Source organism: Blastomyces gilchristii (genome assembly GCF_000003855.2).
Source record: "Blastomyces gilchristii SLH14081 genomic scaffold supercont1.31, whole genome shotgun sequence".
Taxonomy (NCBI): domain Eukaryota; kingdom Fungi; phylum Ascomycota; class Eurotiomycetes; order Onygenales; family Ajellomycetaceae; genus Blastomyces; species Blastomyces gilchristii.
In genome coordinates this window covers 36,628-53,854 of record NW_003101652.1, presented here as the reverse complement: position 1 = coordinate 53,854, position 17,227 = coordinate 36,628, and the positions used below count along the sequence as shown (strand labels likewise).

The following is a 17,227-nucleotide window of genomic DNA, read 5'->3' as shown; positions in this document are numbered from 1 at the left end:
CATTACCTTCTCTCTGACATCTGAAAGAGATCTGGTGAAACTGTCTCTTAAAATAAGAGTCAAGAATGCACCTCACAATCAGTTAGTAATTGTGAGAATGATTGATAAAAGAGCCAGTGATAGTGATCTCAGTGAAGAGAAACAGTAGAAGAGTGAGTAGTGTTCTGTAAGATAGTAGCTGAGTACTAGAAATTATTCTGTAAATAACTTAGAGCAGGTAGAGCTGTCTACAACAGAGCTGAACATCGTTTCGGAAAGTGATAATGATTGATCTTCTCGACTGTGCTCAAGAGCAAAGACTAGACTGACTGCTGAAATTATGAATTTCACATTTGATCTCATTTAATCTGATCTCATACATTTCTTGATGTGAATCCCGCTGGGACTAGTCATTAAAAAAACATTTAAAGTGACTATATATCAGATCTTAAAATGAAATCATGACTGAAAAAAATGAGAAAGTGATCTCATTTGATCTCATTTAGTCTCATTCTTAGCATAGCATAAAGTTACTATTTTTAGACATTTTAAGGTTTTTTTTAGACTATTTTTAATTTTTTAAAAAGTAATACGTTTTGATAATGCTCAAATGAAATTTAAAGTCATTTAAAGCAATAAAAATAATTTAAATTGAGAAGTGAAAATCATGATCTCATTTGAAAAATGTGATAAGAGTAGACAGTAAGTCTCACTGAGACAGTATGAAACTACTATCTAATGTTAAAACCATGTAATGAGATCAGTTGAATTGATAATGAGACTATTAAAAAATCTGATTCTGATCTCAGACACGGTCACACGGTCAGTCTAGCAAAGACTGTATTTAAATAAGAGAAAAGTATCTTTTATAGTCTTTTATATCTCAAGCTCATGTTCATTTAACTGGTAGCACTGTCTATCAGAATTCTCTTTCATCTGGTTCATACTTACACTCATCTCACTACGCCCTCTGGCAAAAACAGTATAGAGTGAAATCAGAGATGCTTTTACACTAGTTCTGATACAGATAATTGACTCTGAGTGTAGTTTCATCTTTTCATTTTATGTCAGTCTCTTGTCTCTCACTTTATTGACTGAAGTAAAGAATCTAGCAGTTTACTGATTCAACTTTCTGACACATTAGCAAAGTTGAGAGAAGACTTGACTGATTCTAGTACTGATTCAGTGTGAAATTGTTTCTTTCTAGCACTCATCTCACTGTACTCTTTGAATAGAAGCTAGTATGAATGATAGAAGCAGAGCACAAGCTGCATTTTGAATTTTACTTCATCTTGCTCTTGTATACAAAGCTCTTATAAGATTTTCAAGCTGTACTCATGAGTATGTGTATTGTAAAATCATAAGTCTCAATGCAGGTTATGTCTCAAATCTTGTTGTATTAAGTCTTTTCATTTAAAGTAATTGAAAATATGATGTCTATGAGCTTAATACAGCACAGAGATGAAGCCAGATACACTTTTACATCAGTTTCAGCACAGATGATTGACATTGACAGCTTAGCCTCTTCATTACATGTCAGTCTCTTGTAGACTGACCGTGTGACTGTGTCTGGAATCAGAACCAGATTTTTTGATAGTCTCATTATCAATTCAACCGATCTCATTACACAGTTTTAACATTAGATAGTAGTCTCATACTGTCTCAGTGAGACTTACTGTCTACTCTTATCATATTTTTCAAATAAGATTATGATTTTCACTTCTTAATTTAAATTATTTTTATTACTTTAAATGACTTTAAATCTCATTTGAGCATTATCAAAACATATTACTTTTTAAAAAATTAAAAATAGTCTAAAGAAAACCTTAAAATATCTAAAAATAGTAACTTTATACTAAGAATGAGACTAAATGAGATTAAATGAGATCACTTTCTCATTTTTTTCAAGTCATGGTTTCATTTTAAGATCTTATATATAGTCACTTTGCATGTTTTTTTAATGACTAGTCCCAGTGAAATTCATGCCAAGAAATGTATGAGACCAGATCAAATGAAATCAAATGTGAAATTCATGATCCCGGTAGCCAGTCTAGTCTCTTGTTTCTTACCTCTTGTACCTCAGTCTTATTGACTGAAGAAAAGAGTCTGACAGTTTGTCAGTTTGACTTTCTGACGCGTCATCAGAGAGAGAGAGAGAAGAGAAGAGAACTTGACTAATTCAAGTACTGATTTAATATAGTATTATCTCTTTCACCTGATCAATACTAACTGAATGAGAGTCTAAGTTTACTTGATCTGATATCTATCTCACTGCACTCTCTGACAAGAAGTGCTAATATACAGTTGTGTCTTGAATCTTGCTTCATGTTGAGTGTTTTCATTAAGAATTATTAGAAACAAGATGTTCATGCACTTAATATAATATGAAAGTGAAGTCAGAAGTAGTTCTCACTTCTCAATACTATATTATTCACAGCTGAAACTGCATTTCAGAGTGACTGTAGAGATTTATTCTTTATTATATCTTTCATTTCTTCTCAGTCTGTAAGTTAACAGTCTCAGTCACTTAAAAGTTCAGAAGATGACTTTGACAGAATTGTAAAGAAGATCTTATTGAATAACAGAGTTAAGCTTTCAGTAGAAGCTGAAGAAATATTAATAAGTATATCACTATTCTCTTCTGAATTGAATTGAAGTAGTTTTTCTAGCAACTGTCTTGATATGCCTGTTAAGACAGATACAGCTGTGAAAAGTGCCTCTCAGATAACTGGTCAAAAAGATACTGAATTCTCAGACTCACTTATGAGATAACAGGGCAATTCTGAAGTATCTTATTATATGAAGATATACATAACAATCACAGAGTGATTTGATACTGCTGTAAGAAGTTAGTCACAGAATTCTCTGCAGAGTAGAAGAGCAAATGACATTCACTGACTATGAAGATTACAGACTCATTCAGTTCTAGGGCTTTTTCTCTGCATTTTAAGATATTGACTATCAGTGATAACTCTGTAATGCTATTTCTCTGCACATGTTCAGAGAGGCTTATTGACTCTTAACAGATGAGACAGTACAGCCTGAACTTATGTGACTGCTTTCTCAGCTCTGAGTATATATATGAGCTTTCTTTCTTCTTGAATTCATCTTTCTTTCAATTTCTTTTTCACTTTTCATTCTATACCGCGAGACTGAAACCCGCTGAGAGGCCTTTGTGTACTTGAAGATGACTGAGTAATCATAAAAGAATCTATTTTCCCTCACTGATGCTCTTCATTATTCTTCTTTATTTACTCACAGTCTTGTATCTGAAGTCATCTTCTTACAGCATGAGTCATTTTCAGTAAGCTGTATTTTTTAGAACACAATCATCTTTCAATTATAACATCAGCTGATAGTCTCTGTAACAGGCTTCATAACACTATCATTATCAGTTCAGATACAGAGATGAATGAACATCAGTTCTTAATATGAAAGCTGTGAAAAAAGAGACTCTGTACAGACTACAGCTATTCAGTGTATAAAACTCTATTTAATGACTCAGCACTCTCTGAAACATAACAGTCACTGAAAAAATGTGAAATACTCAACTTGAATATGATTTTAATAAGACTCTTTCTTGTATAACTTATGATGAGCCTCTTTCTTTGCTAATATTAAGCTAGAAAACCACAAATCAGAGAATTCATCACATTTTCAAGATGAAGTATGTGAAGAGAAAAGTGCTGAAAGAAGAAGTACAGCATCTGCATGCAGAAATAACTAGAAAGAATGAGCTAGTTAATAAGCTTGAAACTGAAGTTCATGAGCTGAAGTATTAAGGTAAATGTCAGATCTGTTATATTATCTCATCAGAGTGAAGAACTCTTCTGTATAAATATTAATATTGCTTAAAATGTGTTCTCATTATTAATGCAATCTGTGAAATGTGTTATCAGATTATCACTGATGTTATCAAGAGTTACTAGATAGAAAATTTTATAGTCAACTCTTCATGAGCAGTGAAGAGATGAAAGAATTGAGAGATTCATATGTTAATTACTTAGTCAAAGAATAAACTACTGAAACTCTTTTTAACCTTAAAATAAGTAATTTTATAACTACTATTTCTTTACTTCATCTTCACAGTAATACTCACTGATTAATATTTGTTCTGTTTAAATATAATTGTTTTTTATTACTAGATATGTTTTATGATTCAGTTAATTCAAAGATGTATTAAAATTTCTATCTGCTAATATCTTTACAATTATTAATATAAAAATTATCTTCTACTATAAGGTCTTATTCAGATTAGAGATATCATATAATTCATTGACTTAAGTAATTCACTGTCACTATATTTTAACTAATAGGCCAAATTTGATTGCTGTAGTTACACACTTAATATTGCAGTATCTCTCTATTAATCATGTCTCAACTTCATGTTGCAGTTAATGCTATAGTATGTGTTATATTACTCTTCAAGTTGATATATTAATTGATTTCAACTTTTCACTATTCTCTCAGAACACAAGTCTTTAGCTATTAACTATCTAGCTCTGTAATTCATATTTAATATAACTGCTAGTAAGGTAAAGTATTTCATTGAGTAAGAGATTGATGAATTTTTCAAGAAGATCTTGACAACTCATGCAGTCTGTGATAGTTATGTGAAGAAGCATCTTGAAGATGATGTCATTTTAGTAACTATGCAAGGTGTGTGCAGCTACATCATCTATACTAAGCCTAAGGCTGAATTTGTTATTCAGTTTCATCTCAAATTACTTATACTGAAGATGAAGACTGTGAATCTTGTCTGAACTGTATATAGTCACTTCACTTCTCAGATCATGTTTAAGAGTCTGATTGACAAAGATATTGACAGGAAAGAACCTCTATATATCTATATCATAGTCTGAATAGAGAGGATTAGTTACTTGAATTTTCTCCTCATATATAACAGTCATGTACTTGAAAACTCATCTATGTTTTCATCCTGGCGGAAAAATCTGGTAACAGACATCATGAAGTATGAGAAGAACCTAGATTACTGTACATTAAGTTACTACTGACACACTGCTAGATTCTTTACTATGTCATAGAAGGCTCTGTAAAATGTCAATGAAATCTCTCAGAAACATCTTCTCTATCAGTATAAGAGAGAACTGTAGTTATTACTTTACTTACTCTCTGATCACTTTCATTCTTTCATTCAGAAGTCTCTTAACTCACTGTGAGTTATTTTATCTCTTTCAATGATGCTTTTGCACAGACTTTAATATCTGTAATATTATAGTGAATAAAGTATCTTACAATCTGTGACGGGCTGCGCCCGATCAATCATATAGACTATTCCGTTACACTCCACAGATCCCAACCACTTCATTCTCGAACGCGTACGCTCCGATTCTCGGCCATTCTCAATCACCGATCCTCGGCCGCTATGAACGCGTGTATATTCTCCCGCCCTGAAGCTCCACCGCATACACCACCACATACATGTATAAATATCCACCTTGATCACTGATTCTCACACTTTCTCTTTCTTTCCTTCTCTAATGTTTTTATCTTTGTTATATAAGATCTATCAATATTATACTGATCTATTCAGCATAGGCTTTTTACACTATAAAAATGTTCATTGTCTTCTTATTAGAAAATAATTATTCACACATTATCTTCTCATCAGAAATAATTATTTATCAAGAGATATCTGAACATATAACAATGCATAAGAAATAGAGAAATAGTTAAGCAGACACTGAGTTCTTAGATAGAAGCTGCTCATCAGTTGTTCTGGCCTCAGAATAAGATTCTATAAAGAGAATGTCAGTGAAAGACCTGAGAGTTCTGATACTCAGATATATAAGATATTCATACAATTACACTTCTTCAAATTTCACAGATATCACACATCTGACAAACAATATAATCATATCTAATGATAATATGAAAGAATCTCTGAACACAAGTATAGATGCAGTGCCACAGTGACTCTGAGCAATGTTGAAACTATAACAATAATAAATAGCTGATATACATGCAACTTAACAATACTAATATGAAGAGATTCAATAACTAATTCACATAATTTCAACATCTACAGAATTGAATACAAAAGTGCTGAAAGAATGCTTAAATGCTCTTACATATTTTAATGCTTCTGATCTCACTCTCTACTCATTATAAAGAATGAAAATACTCATAAAACTGAGTATAGATGAAGATGTCATCAGTTCATTAATTAATCAAGATTGATATATCAATGAACAATTGAAAGATTGTGTGAAACAGAAGTTTCATTCATGAATGAAAGCATGTGAATCAGTATTGTAAATGTCTGATAATATTATGAAATAACTTGATGTTCTGTTCTGAGATACTGTCATACAATAGAAAGTATTAGATTGATTATAGAGTATCTGACAGAGAAACATTTCTCTTACAACATTTATTCCTGACTTCAACATCAAGATTCTAGAAGCAGATAATCAATCTTGAGAGAATTAAATGAAGATTAGCATGCTTAAGAAGACATTAACTTTCAAACTCTTACAAGTTCTTGTAAGTGTAGACAAAGACCAGACTTATAAAGACTTCTGCACACAGCTCTGAACAATGAATAACTGTCTTACTAAGCTCAAGAATATACAGAACAGTAGCAGAAGATATTACATCTCAGTAATTTATACACTCACACTGAGGAATAACAATGATGCAGACCTCAAAGATAGACACACATCAACCAACCGCTCCACCACGAACTCGCTCGATTTTTCGAATAAGAACCCGCCGATAGATCCATCGAAAAGCCCTCGATCATACGAGCATTTTGACCCCATCGCCGACCGCATACCCCGTGTGGTGGTGGAGTTATCCAGCCAAACGTGAACCAGACGTCGTTCGGAACTCCTGCGTGGGATTATCCCCCATTCTCCCCTACCACACCACAACCCCGGGCCAAATTGCCATACAAATTGTAAGGTGAAGAGACCTAGCCGTATGCACCAATCTTCTCGATTTTGGAAGATCCCCGATCTGTAGTTGTGGAGATATCTGAGGAGCGACCTCCGCGAAAACCCTGTCCATCTTTGATGTTCCAAAACACCAACGCCAAGTCCCACCCTCGTACCGCCCTTCCCAATCTGGCCCATCCCCGGCAGAAAAATACAAAAAGATACCTCGGCGATAATATCAAGCACATAATCAACGGACAACAAGTCAACAGCACATCAACAACTATAAAATCAGTATACCCCAAGGTCTGACTGAGCCTTTGATCCCTGCACAGTGAGATATATTAAATCTAGTTTTAATATCTCAATATTCAATAGATTCTGCAAGGAATTGAGAACAGTAACACTAGGTTTCTATTGAATTTGAGAATTAACTCTATATTGATATAATCATTGACAAAGTCTTCTATTTTGAGATATAAATAACCAGTTCCTCTACATCCCGCTGGCAATATTTACATTATTATATAGAAACAGACTTATATTCTCTATAATATCAAGACTCTGAAGAGGGAAAGTCTTGATAGAGAGTATACAGTAGTGCATATCTTAGCAGTTTCTATCTCATTCTTCTGCAGCAGTTAATGCAAAAAAAAAAGATCTTAGAAATAGTTTTTTACTTCTCTTGAAAAAGTAAGGTGTTTTTCTCTGAGTTTTATACAATATTCTTACAAAGAATTAAAAACAGAGTTGTTTTCTGTCATAATTTCATATTCTTTTAAGTAAGAATTACTTTTTCAGTGGCTGAAGAGCTTTCATTAATACTTAATTCTTTTTTACACTCTTTATTAACTGATTTGAGTTGCACACTTGTTGTGTGAGGAGAATTGAATGATTTAGAATAAAATTGAATAGTTTTAATCAATTTCTCTGCAAAAAATTGATTTATTTTTTGTCAGTTTTTCTCTCAAAAACTGTCATATTATCTGATTTACTATCAATTGATATCATACTTTTCCTCACTGTATCTCAAGAAAGAGATTGTAAAGATTTTATTGATTTATCTTAAAAATCAATTTTAGTTTATTAGATTCTCTTCAAAAATCTAACCTAGTTACTGAACTAGTGTGAAAAAAATCAGGTGTTTATACACAAAAGTCTGCTAGTCTTCTTTTGAAATAGTCTGATCAACTTTTCAATTGAAAACAGGCTTAGAAACCTCTTAATTGAAACAGTCTGATCAACTTTTCAATTCAAAAGAGTTTAATAAATATCTCAATTGAATTAGTCTGATCAACTTTTCATTGAGTAAGAACAATAAGTTCAAAAGTACACTCAGTTGATGTGAAAAAAGATGCTTTCTCAAATGCTATTTCTGAGATTGAAATTCTGAAGAGAAGAAAGAAAGAAGAAATAGAGAAACAACAAGTTCTTGAAATACAGAAACTTGAAAAAGCAAGTAAAATTCTTAGAAAGCAGTGTCTGAGTGAGATGAATGAAGAAGTTCTGTTAATTCTTCATGCTCAGGCTAGACAACTACAGGAAGTGATCAAGTTCAAACTTGGAATTTCAAACACAGTTCAAAAAACTTTGAAAATTCCTAATACAATCACTGACTCTTCAGTTTGCTCTTCTTTCTTTTCTACTTCTTCTTCTTATTCTTCTTTAAATCAGAAGAAAACATATGCTCAAGCAGCTGAATCTGCTGCCTCTAAACCTGCTGTCTCTAAATCTGCTATCTCAAAACCTGCTCAAAATTCTGAGAAAACTGAGAAGAATACTGCTCATACTTCTAGTGATAGAAGAGTGGAGAAAAAAATGCAAAAAGAGAAAAATCTTCAAATCTCCAGAAATAGAAGACTTATTCTCAAAGTCTCAAATCAGAATATATTGCAGAGAAATAAGCTAAACTCAAATCTCATTTTCAGAATTAGAAATGAAATCAATCAACAGTTCTTTTCTCAGTTAATGACTGATATTGAAGTTCAAAAACCAGTTATAGCTTCAATTGAGCCATTCTTCTTTGAAAACTTCATCATTCTGACTACAATGCCTGAATTCAGTGCTGAATTTCTTATTCAGAATGAGAATCTCTGGAAATCAGCAGTAGAATCTTTGTTAAATATAATAATTCTATCTGAGAGAGATGAAAAGTGAGACAAATTCATTCTTTATGATATTTCAGTTGAAATTTTTGACTGTGAAGAAGGAATGCTACTTCTCAAAAATGAATTAGAAGAATACAACTCTATTCAACTGAGAAAGAAGCCTGTATGACTAAATTCAATTGAGTTCAGACAAAGCAGAAGAAATGTCTCTGTTCTAGTATATACAAAGACAATGAAACAGTCAAAGATCTCTGAAGTAAGAGTAACAGGTTTGAAAATGAGAGTTCATGAATACAAAGACTTAAGAATGAATCTCAAAGCTCAAACACAGTGTTCAAACTGTCAAAGATATGAACACTTTGCAATCTTCTATTTCAGAGACTCAAAATGTGCATTCTGTATCAGAGATCACAAAACTAGTGAGCATAAATGTGAAACATGCTCAAAAAGAGATGAAATATATCAACATACTCTGCTTAAATGCTCTAATTGCAAAGAAAAACATGCATCTAGCTCAAAAGAATGTATGTTTGCTTCAAGAACTCAAAAGAACTGGAGAAAAGATGAAGCTCAGAGTAAATCTAGAACTGAAGAGAATAGTTAAGTCAGTAAATCCACAACTGTAAGCTCAAAAAGAAGAAACTCTCAACTGTCTAAGTCTTCAAACTCCAATTCTCCAGCTAAATGTAAACAGAATTTGAATCCTCAAACTTCTGTTAAGATTAGAGAATTGAGAAATGACTCTAGTGATAAACTAGATATAATGTAAGCAGTTGAGATTCCTACTTTTCAGAACAGTTATAATCTACTATCTGATAATAGTGATTAGATTCTACTCTACTCTCTTTTAGTATGAATATACAACAAAAACAATAAAAAAAGTTTAAAAACTCTTCAAAAATCATATTTATTCAAAATAATGTGAATAGAAACTCAAATTGCATTTATTCTTGTCTTCAAATTGTATTTGAATAAAAAGTTGATTTTGTACTGCTTCAGGAGCCGAATTTTGATACTGAGTAAAAATATGTCATTTCTCATTCAAGCTACTACTGCTTTTTACCTCAAAAGTCTGAGATAAAGTCAAGAGTAGTGATCTATGAAAGAAAGAGATCAAGATATCAATTTAATCTAAGATTTGATATCATGTCTGACCCTGATATTCTGGTGAGTGATATTATAGATAAAGAAAATGAGTTTGATACTATACAGCTCATAAATATCTATAATGAAAAGTCATTGAAGAAATATAACAATATCTGAATAATTGATAGAGGATTTCTGAACATAACTTCATCAAGAAACTCTATAATTGCAGGAGACTTCAATGCACATCATCTCTGATGAAATTCAGAATGTAAGAGAGCAGTGAGAGCTGATAATCTGATTGAATGAATCTTTGAGCATTCAATAGATTTGGTTAATAAGTCTGATCAATAAACATTCTTTAGAAAAGGCATGAAACAGAAGTCTATTATAGATCTAATCTTCATGTCACAAAATCTAATGAAAAGAAGACTTGTAAACTGGTTTATTAATTCAAATGAGACATCAGGATCAGGTCATGAGATTATTCAATTTGATATTGAACTGAGTGAAAAATAAATGAGTGAAAATCCTCTTCTCTCTAATCAGTATAACTTTGAAAAAGCTGATTGAAAAGCAGTTAAAGAAAGCATAAAACTGTTAAAATCTGAAAGACAGAATGAGCTATATTGAAATTCTGGTCAAGATATCTCAAATGAAATGCTTGAGAATAGAGTGAAGCTTATTACATCTATTATTCTAACAAGTGTTAGAGATAATATTTCAAAGAGAAAATCTTCTGAGTATTCAAAACCTTGATGAAATGAGAATATCTCATCTAAAAGGAAAGAATTAGCTACTGCTAGAAGAAATTGAAAGAATGATGTAATATCTGATGAAGAGTTCAAAGCTGTCAGAAATGAATATTTTTCAGATATTAAAAGAGCTAAAACAGACTGCTGGAATAAATTTCTTGAAGAAGTATAAGAAAAGGAAGTTTTTAAAGCTTTTAACTATACTAAAACAAGAAGTGTAGCAAAACTTCCAGCCTTAGAATATGAGTTTCAGAATAAATCATATACAGTAAACTCTTTTGAGGAAAAATGTCAAGCTTTCATGAGAATTCTCTTTCAGAACTCACCAGATTCAGATTCAGATTCAGAGGAAGAGAATATATCACTTCTCAACTACATTAATGAAAATGACTGAGAATGGCCTGATCTTACACAAGATGAATTAGAGTCAGCTATCTTCTCAAGTTCTGTTAAAACTGCTGCAGGTCCTGATTCAATTAATCACTTAATTATTCAGAATACATATTCCTACTTAAAGAATGAATATTTTGAGCTCTTTTTCAATCTCTTGAAAAATGGATATCATTCTAAATGCTGGAGAGAAGCCACTGAAGTGATTCTTGTAAAACCTAATAGAAAAACTTCAATTCCTAAGTCATATAGAGTAATATCTCTATTGAACTGCCTAGGAAAGGTTTTAGAAAAGATAATAGCTACTCAACTATCTTTTATAAGCTCTATAGGATGATCTCTTTATTCAGTGAACAAATGAGAGATAGAAAACAGTGTTCTGCAATTGACACTGTTCTCTCAGTTGTTCATGATATTCAAATAGCAAAGCATGAGGATCTGGTCTCAACTGCAGTTTTTATTGATATAAAAGAAGCATTTGATCATGTTTCAAAGTCAAAGTTAATTCAGACATTGAAGATATTAAAACTGTCACTTTCTCTAATAAAATGAGTTAACTGTTTTATGTCTAAAAGAAGTATATAACTCTTCTTTGATGAAATGAAACAAGACAAGACTGAGATAAAAATAGGAGTATCACAGAGATCTTCAATCTCACTCATTTTATTTATAACATACACTGCATATCTATTTAATAATAGAAATATGAGAATAGTGTGATCTCTGAGTTATATGAATGATATTGGTCTAGTCTACAGCTCAAAAACTATCAAAGAGAATTTGAAAGTAATTGAAGAAGCTGCAAAGGAAATCTTTGTTAGAGCAGATATCAATTAAATTCAATTTAATATGAATAAAACTGAGTTAATTCACTTCTTTCTGAGATTCAATGAGAAAGAACTATCTCTAACTCTTTTAAATAGAGAGATTAAACTCAGTGTAAATATTAAATAATTAGAAGTATGATTAAACTCCAAGTTGAATTTTAAATATCATATTCAACAAAGAACTATCAAGGCAGAAAGACTATTGAACAACATAATCAGACTATCAAATACAGAGAGAGGTCTATTCTTCCAGGCTATGAGACAGTTATATATAGCCTGTATTACATCAGTAGCTGATTATGAAGTTCAAGTTTGATGAAATAATCAAGAGAATTTCACTGAACTCTTTCAAAGTCTGCAAAACAGAGCCTTGAGAAGAATTCTGAGAGTATTCAAATCATCTTCTATTAAAGCAATGGAAATTGAAGCTTCAATTTCTTCTCCTGCTATTAGATTTGAAAAGACCTGTATGAACTATGCTCTGAGAGTTGTAAAGATGAGCTCAAATCATATAATCAGAGAAAGAGTCTCTTCTTCATTTTCATCAATTAACTCTGGAAATGAACTGAATTGAAATAGATTTCTTGATTGAAATGAAAATAATTCTTCAAAGAAAATGCCTTCTCAACTGTACAGACTATGCTCTCTGATTAAAAATTAATTTTCTTCTTTAAATATTGAAAAAGTTGATCATGAGAAGTTATCTCTCTGAAGAGAAAAGCTTGAATCTCTTATAAACTTATAAATAAGTGAACTATCAAAAGAGAAAGAATATGAACAGCATTTGAAGAGAATTTCTACAATCAATATAAAAAACTCTATTCTGATTTATTCAGATGGCTTAAAAAATGAGAACTTGAATAGATTAGATACAGACATTGCTTATACTGAAGATAATATCAATTTTATCTCAGATTTCTGAAATCTAGGCTCTGAATGTGAAGTCTTTGATGCTGAACTATTTGCAATAGTGAAAGCTTTCAAACTCATTGAAATAAAATCTTATAAAAGAGGAAATTGTTTGAAAGAGGCATGAATATTCTCTGATAGTCAAGCTGCTTTAAAAAGACTTAGAAATAGTCAGATTCATAATGATCAAATGAATCTTGAACTGATCTTAAACTCTATTTTGAAAATTCAAAAGAGAAGAACATCAAAGCTGATAATTCATCTACACTGGGTTCCTGCTCATATGAATATTCATGACAATGAATTGGCTGATTCAGCTGCAAAAAAGGGTGCAGAATTAAGCAGATCTATTCAAAAAATTATATCCTGGTCTTTTATAAAGAGAAAAATAAAAGAATCTTGTTTAGACAAGTGAAATGAAAGCTGGCAGAAACAAAAGAAGAGTATACATTATTTAAGATTTGAAACAAAATCCAAGTGGAAATCTTGTTCAATTAAATGTAAAAAGAAAATATTCTCATCTATAATACAGCTGAAACTAGAACATGGCTATTTCAAATCTTATATACAAAGATTTGATGATAGATTTGACTCAATAGAATGCTCATTCTGTAATATAAATGAGAATTCTGAGTATATTGTAATGCACTGTGCATTATACAATAGTCTCAGAGTCAGATTGAAAGAGAAGTATGATCTAAATCAATTAAATATGAGATTCTTATTCTCAACTGAGACAGGAATTAAATACTTAATAGACTTTCTATCAGAAACTCAAGCAGCTATAAGAAAATGGCTAAATTCAGAATTATCTGAATATGAAGAGGAGAAAATCAACCAGATATAGTCTGTTAAAACAGCTATATACTATCTTTTAATAATTTGTTTTGTTACAGTCTTTCTTTATTTTATCTTTTCCTTTCAATTTCTTTCTGTCTATCTATTTAATGTGTCTATCTTTAAGACTGTATTCTCTTTTCCTTTGTCATGATATTGTCAAATGATTTCAAAGTATGAGATGATGTTAAAACACTGCAATTTGTAAACAGTTTTTGTATTCTGAGCTGGAATTTTCTGATTTTACATATCTGAAATTGATGAATGTATAATAGTTAACTTTACAGATATAGGAAAAACCCTGAGAACTAAAAGTTCTCAGGTAGATGTCATAGTCTCTGACTGCATACATCTATAATTGAAGAATAATAATAATAATAATAATAACAATGATGCAGATGTTATGAATTAAGTAAACTTGAATATCTATATATAAGCAAGAATCTCTGTCATCTGAACAGGCTTCTGAGTCTCTGAGATCACTTCTGAAGAAGTCACTGATTGATGTCAATATGAAGTGTGTATTAACTGTAACTGATCAGAACACATTGCTTTCAACTGCTGATTAATCTATGTGTCTTCATACTCAAGAGAAAGATCAGTGTCTTCTTATTTGAAGAATGAATCAGTGTCTGTTCACATCAACCATGTTACATTAGAGAAAGATTTAGAAGATAACTATGAGAATGTCTCAATGAAACAGAGAAAAGATTAGCTTCTGTTCAAATTCACAAACAGAAGCTTGAAGAGATCAGATAATAACAATTTAAAGAGAAGATAATAATGAATACAATTCTTGTATCTACTGTGATTGATAATATGTATAATATGAAAGCCATGATAGACAGCAGTCTATGCCACTATGTAATAATAAAATCTTCAGTCATAAGACATTATAATCTTCAGTATATCTCTTTATCAAAAGCTTGACTCCTTGCAGAATTTGATGATTCAAAAGACATTTGTATTCATTACATAGTGAAGCTGATTATAGATGTGAGAGAACATCAATATGAAGATATCTATACATATGAAGTTGATAATCTTGATTATAATCTTATATTAGAACTTATCTGACTATCTGAACAAGGCATCTTGTTAAACACTTGAAGCAGAAGCTTGATATTCTCTAACAATAATAAAATTCATGAAGATGATATTCACAAGAATACTGATCTAACACAGATCTCTGTCAATACCTATAAAATGCTCAGAAAAAGAAGTCACTGAAAGAATTATCAATAGTAGAATTATGTATTAATCTATTTCATCAGTCTAACTGATATCAAAAAGACTCTAGAAAAATTATCTCATATTATAATAACAGATTCTCATACAAAACTCTCTCAATAATATCATGAATATCTAGATATCTTCTGATAAGACAATATTATAAATATACTCTTCTTATGAGATTCTGAAGTGAATCACAGTATCAAGTTAGAGAAAAAGAATGATAAGAATTCTGAACTATTATAAGACTCTCTTTATAACATGTTTCAAGATAAACTTCTTCTTCTTTAAAAGACACTTAATAATCTATTAAATAAAGAATTCATATATATTAGCAACTCTTCTGCTGCAGCCCCTATTCTCTTTGCAAAGAAATCAGATAAAGAACTCTGATTCTGTGTGAACTACTGAGGTCTGAACAGATTGATAAAGAAAGATTGATATCTCTTATCTCTTATCAATAAAACTCTAGCACAGATTGAGTGAGCTCAATAATTTATAAAATTAGATATTATCACTGTATTTCATAAGATTTGTATCACTGAAGAAGATAAATGACTTACAGCATTCTGAACATGTTATAATCTCTTTGAATAAATAGTCACACTCTTTGAACTAGTTAATACTCTCAGTATATTTCAGAAGTATATCAACTGAGTACTCTGAGATTTTCTTAATAAGTTTGTATCTGCTTATCTAGATGACATTCTCATCTTTATCAATGAATTCAGAAAAGAATATCAAGAGTATATATAAAAGATATTATAACAGCTATGAGAAGCAGAACTACTGATAGATATTAACAAGTATAATTTTAAAGTCAAGAGTATCAAGTATCTGAGTTTTATTATAGAAGCTGATAAGAAGATTTGAATGAATTCTGAGAAAGTCTCTGCTATTCTTGAATGAGAAGTTTCATATACTGTGAAAGATGTATAAAGCTTCATTGAATTTACTAACTTCTATCAGTGATTTATATGAAACTTCTCAGATATTATAAGACCACTTACAGATCTTACTAAGAAAGACTCAGTATTTTAATAATCAGTGAATATCAAAGCTGCATTTATATAGATAAAGAAGATGTTCATTAATACTTCTCTACTGATAATATTTAATTCTGATTATAAGATAGTTATTGAAGCTGATTTCTCTGACTATATAATAGAAGAAGTGATATTGTAATATAATGATAAAGAGATTCTATAATCATATATCTTTATGTTTAAGAAACTGAGTCCTGCTGAATGCAATTATGAGATCTATGACAAGAAACTTCTCACAATTATATACTGTTTAGAAGAATGAGACTCTGAACTCTGAAGTATCTCTGAATTTAAGATAGTCACAGATTATAAGAATTTTAAATACTTTATAACTATCTATAAACTCACTGAATAACAGATATAATGATCTGAGTTCTTAAGCTACTTTTATTTTACAATACACTATCATTCTGATAGTCAGAACTCAATGACAGATGCTCTCTTATAATAAGAGCAAGATATGTTATCTGATATAATAGATACTTACTGAATAAATCAAGAGCACTGGCTCTTGAATCTGAAGATACTAGTTGATCAAGATGAAATAGTTCATGACACTATATATACTTCTTCAGTTAGAACTGTTATTGATATCTTCACTTCTTCTACACTGAATGAACTGTGATATACAGCAGCTCAGATAGATGAACTTCTTCAGACTCTCACTGAAGCAGTATATCAAGAAGCATTCTGATTTTCTTCAGAACTATGTATAAGAACTGATATCTCAGAATGTTCAATTGATGATAATAACACTCTATAATTTTATGAATGATACTGAGTCTCTTACTCTGAACTCTTACACACTCAGATAATGCAAGAGATGCATGATTTGTATATAACTAGTTATTCAGGCTGTGAATAACTGTATAGAATGATCTTCTGAGAGTTCTACTAATCTGAGATATTAAACAGTATCAGATACTTTGTCTGAAACTGCAATTACTGTTCTTCTATTATCTCATGAAAGAACTGTAGAAAAGATCTATTAAAATCACTTAATATTCTCAATAGAATCTGGCAAGATATAGCAATTAACTTCACTGTCAATCTATCTAAGAGCAAGAGTTGTAGAAACATTCTGATCATTGTAGATTAACTGAGCAAAGATATAATATTAAAATCTTGTGATAAGATGAATGCTGAACAAGTCACTGA

At 30.9% G+C, this 17,227-nt stretch overlaps 1 protein-coding gene across 1 annotated transcript; it reads right to left on the bottom strand.

The window, feature by feature from the left end:
• Positions 1–6,663: 6,663 nt before the first annotated feature.
• Positions 6,664–7,112, bottom strand: BDBG_17909 (uncharacterized protein). Its single transcript, XM_031725527.1, has one exon. It carries the CDS (start codon positions 7,009–7,011, stop codon positions 6,862–6,864), a length of 150 nt encoding a protein of 49 aa, XP_031581085.1. The 5' UTR covers positions 7,012–7,112; the 3' UTR covers positions 6,664–6,861.
• Between the last annotated feature and the right edge of the window lie 10,115 nt (positions 7,113–17,227).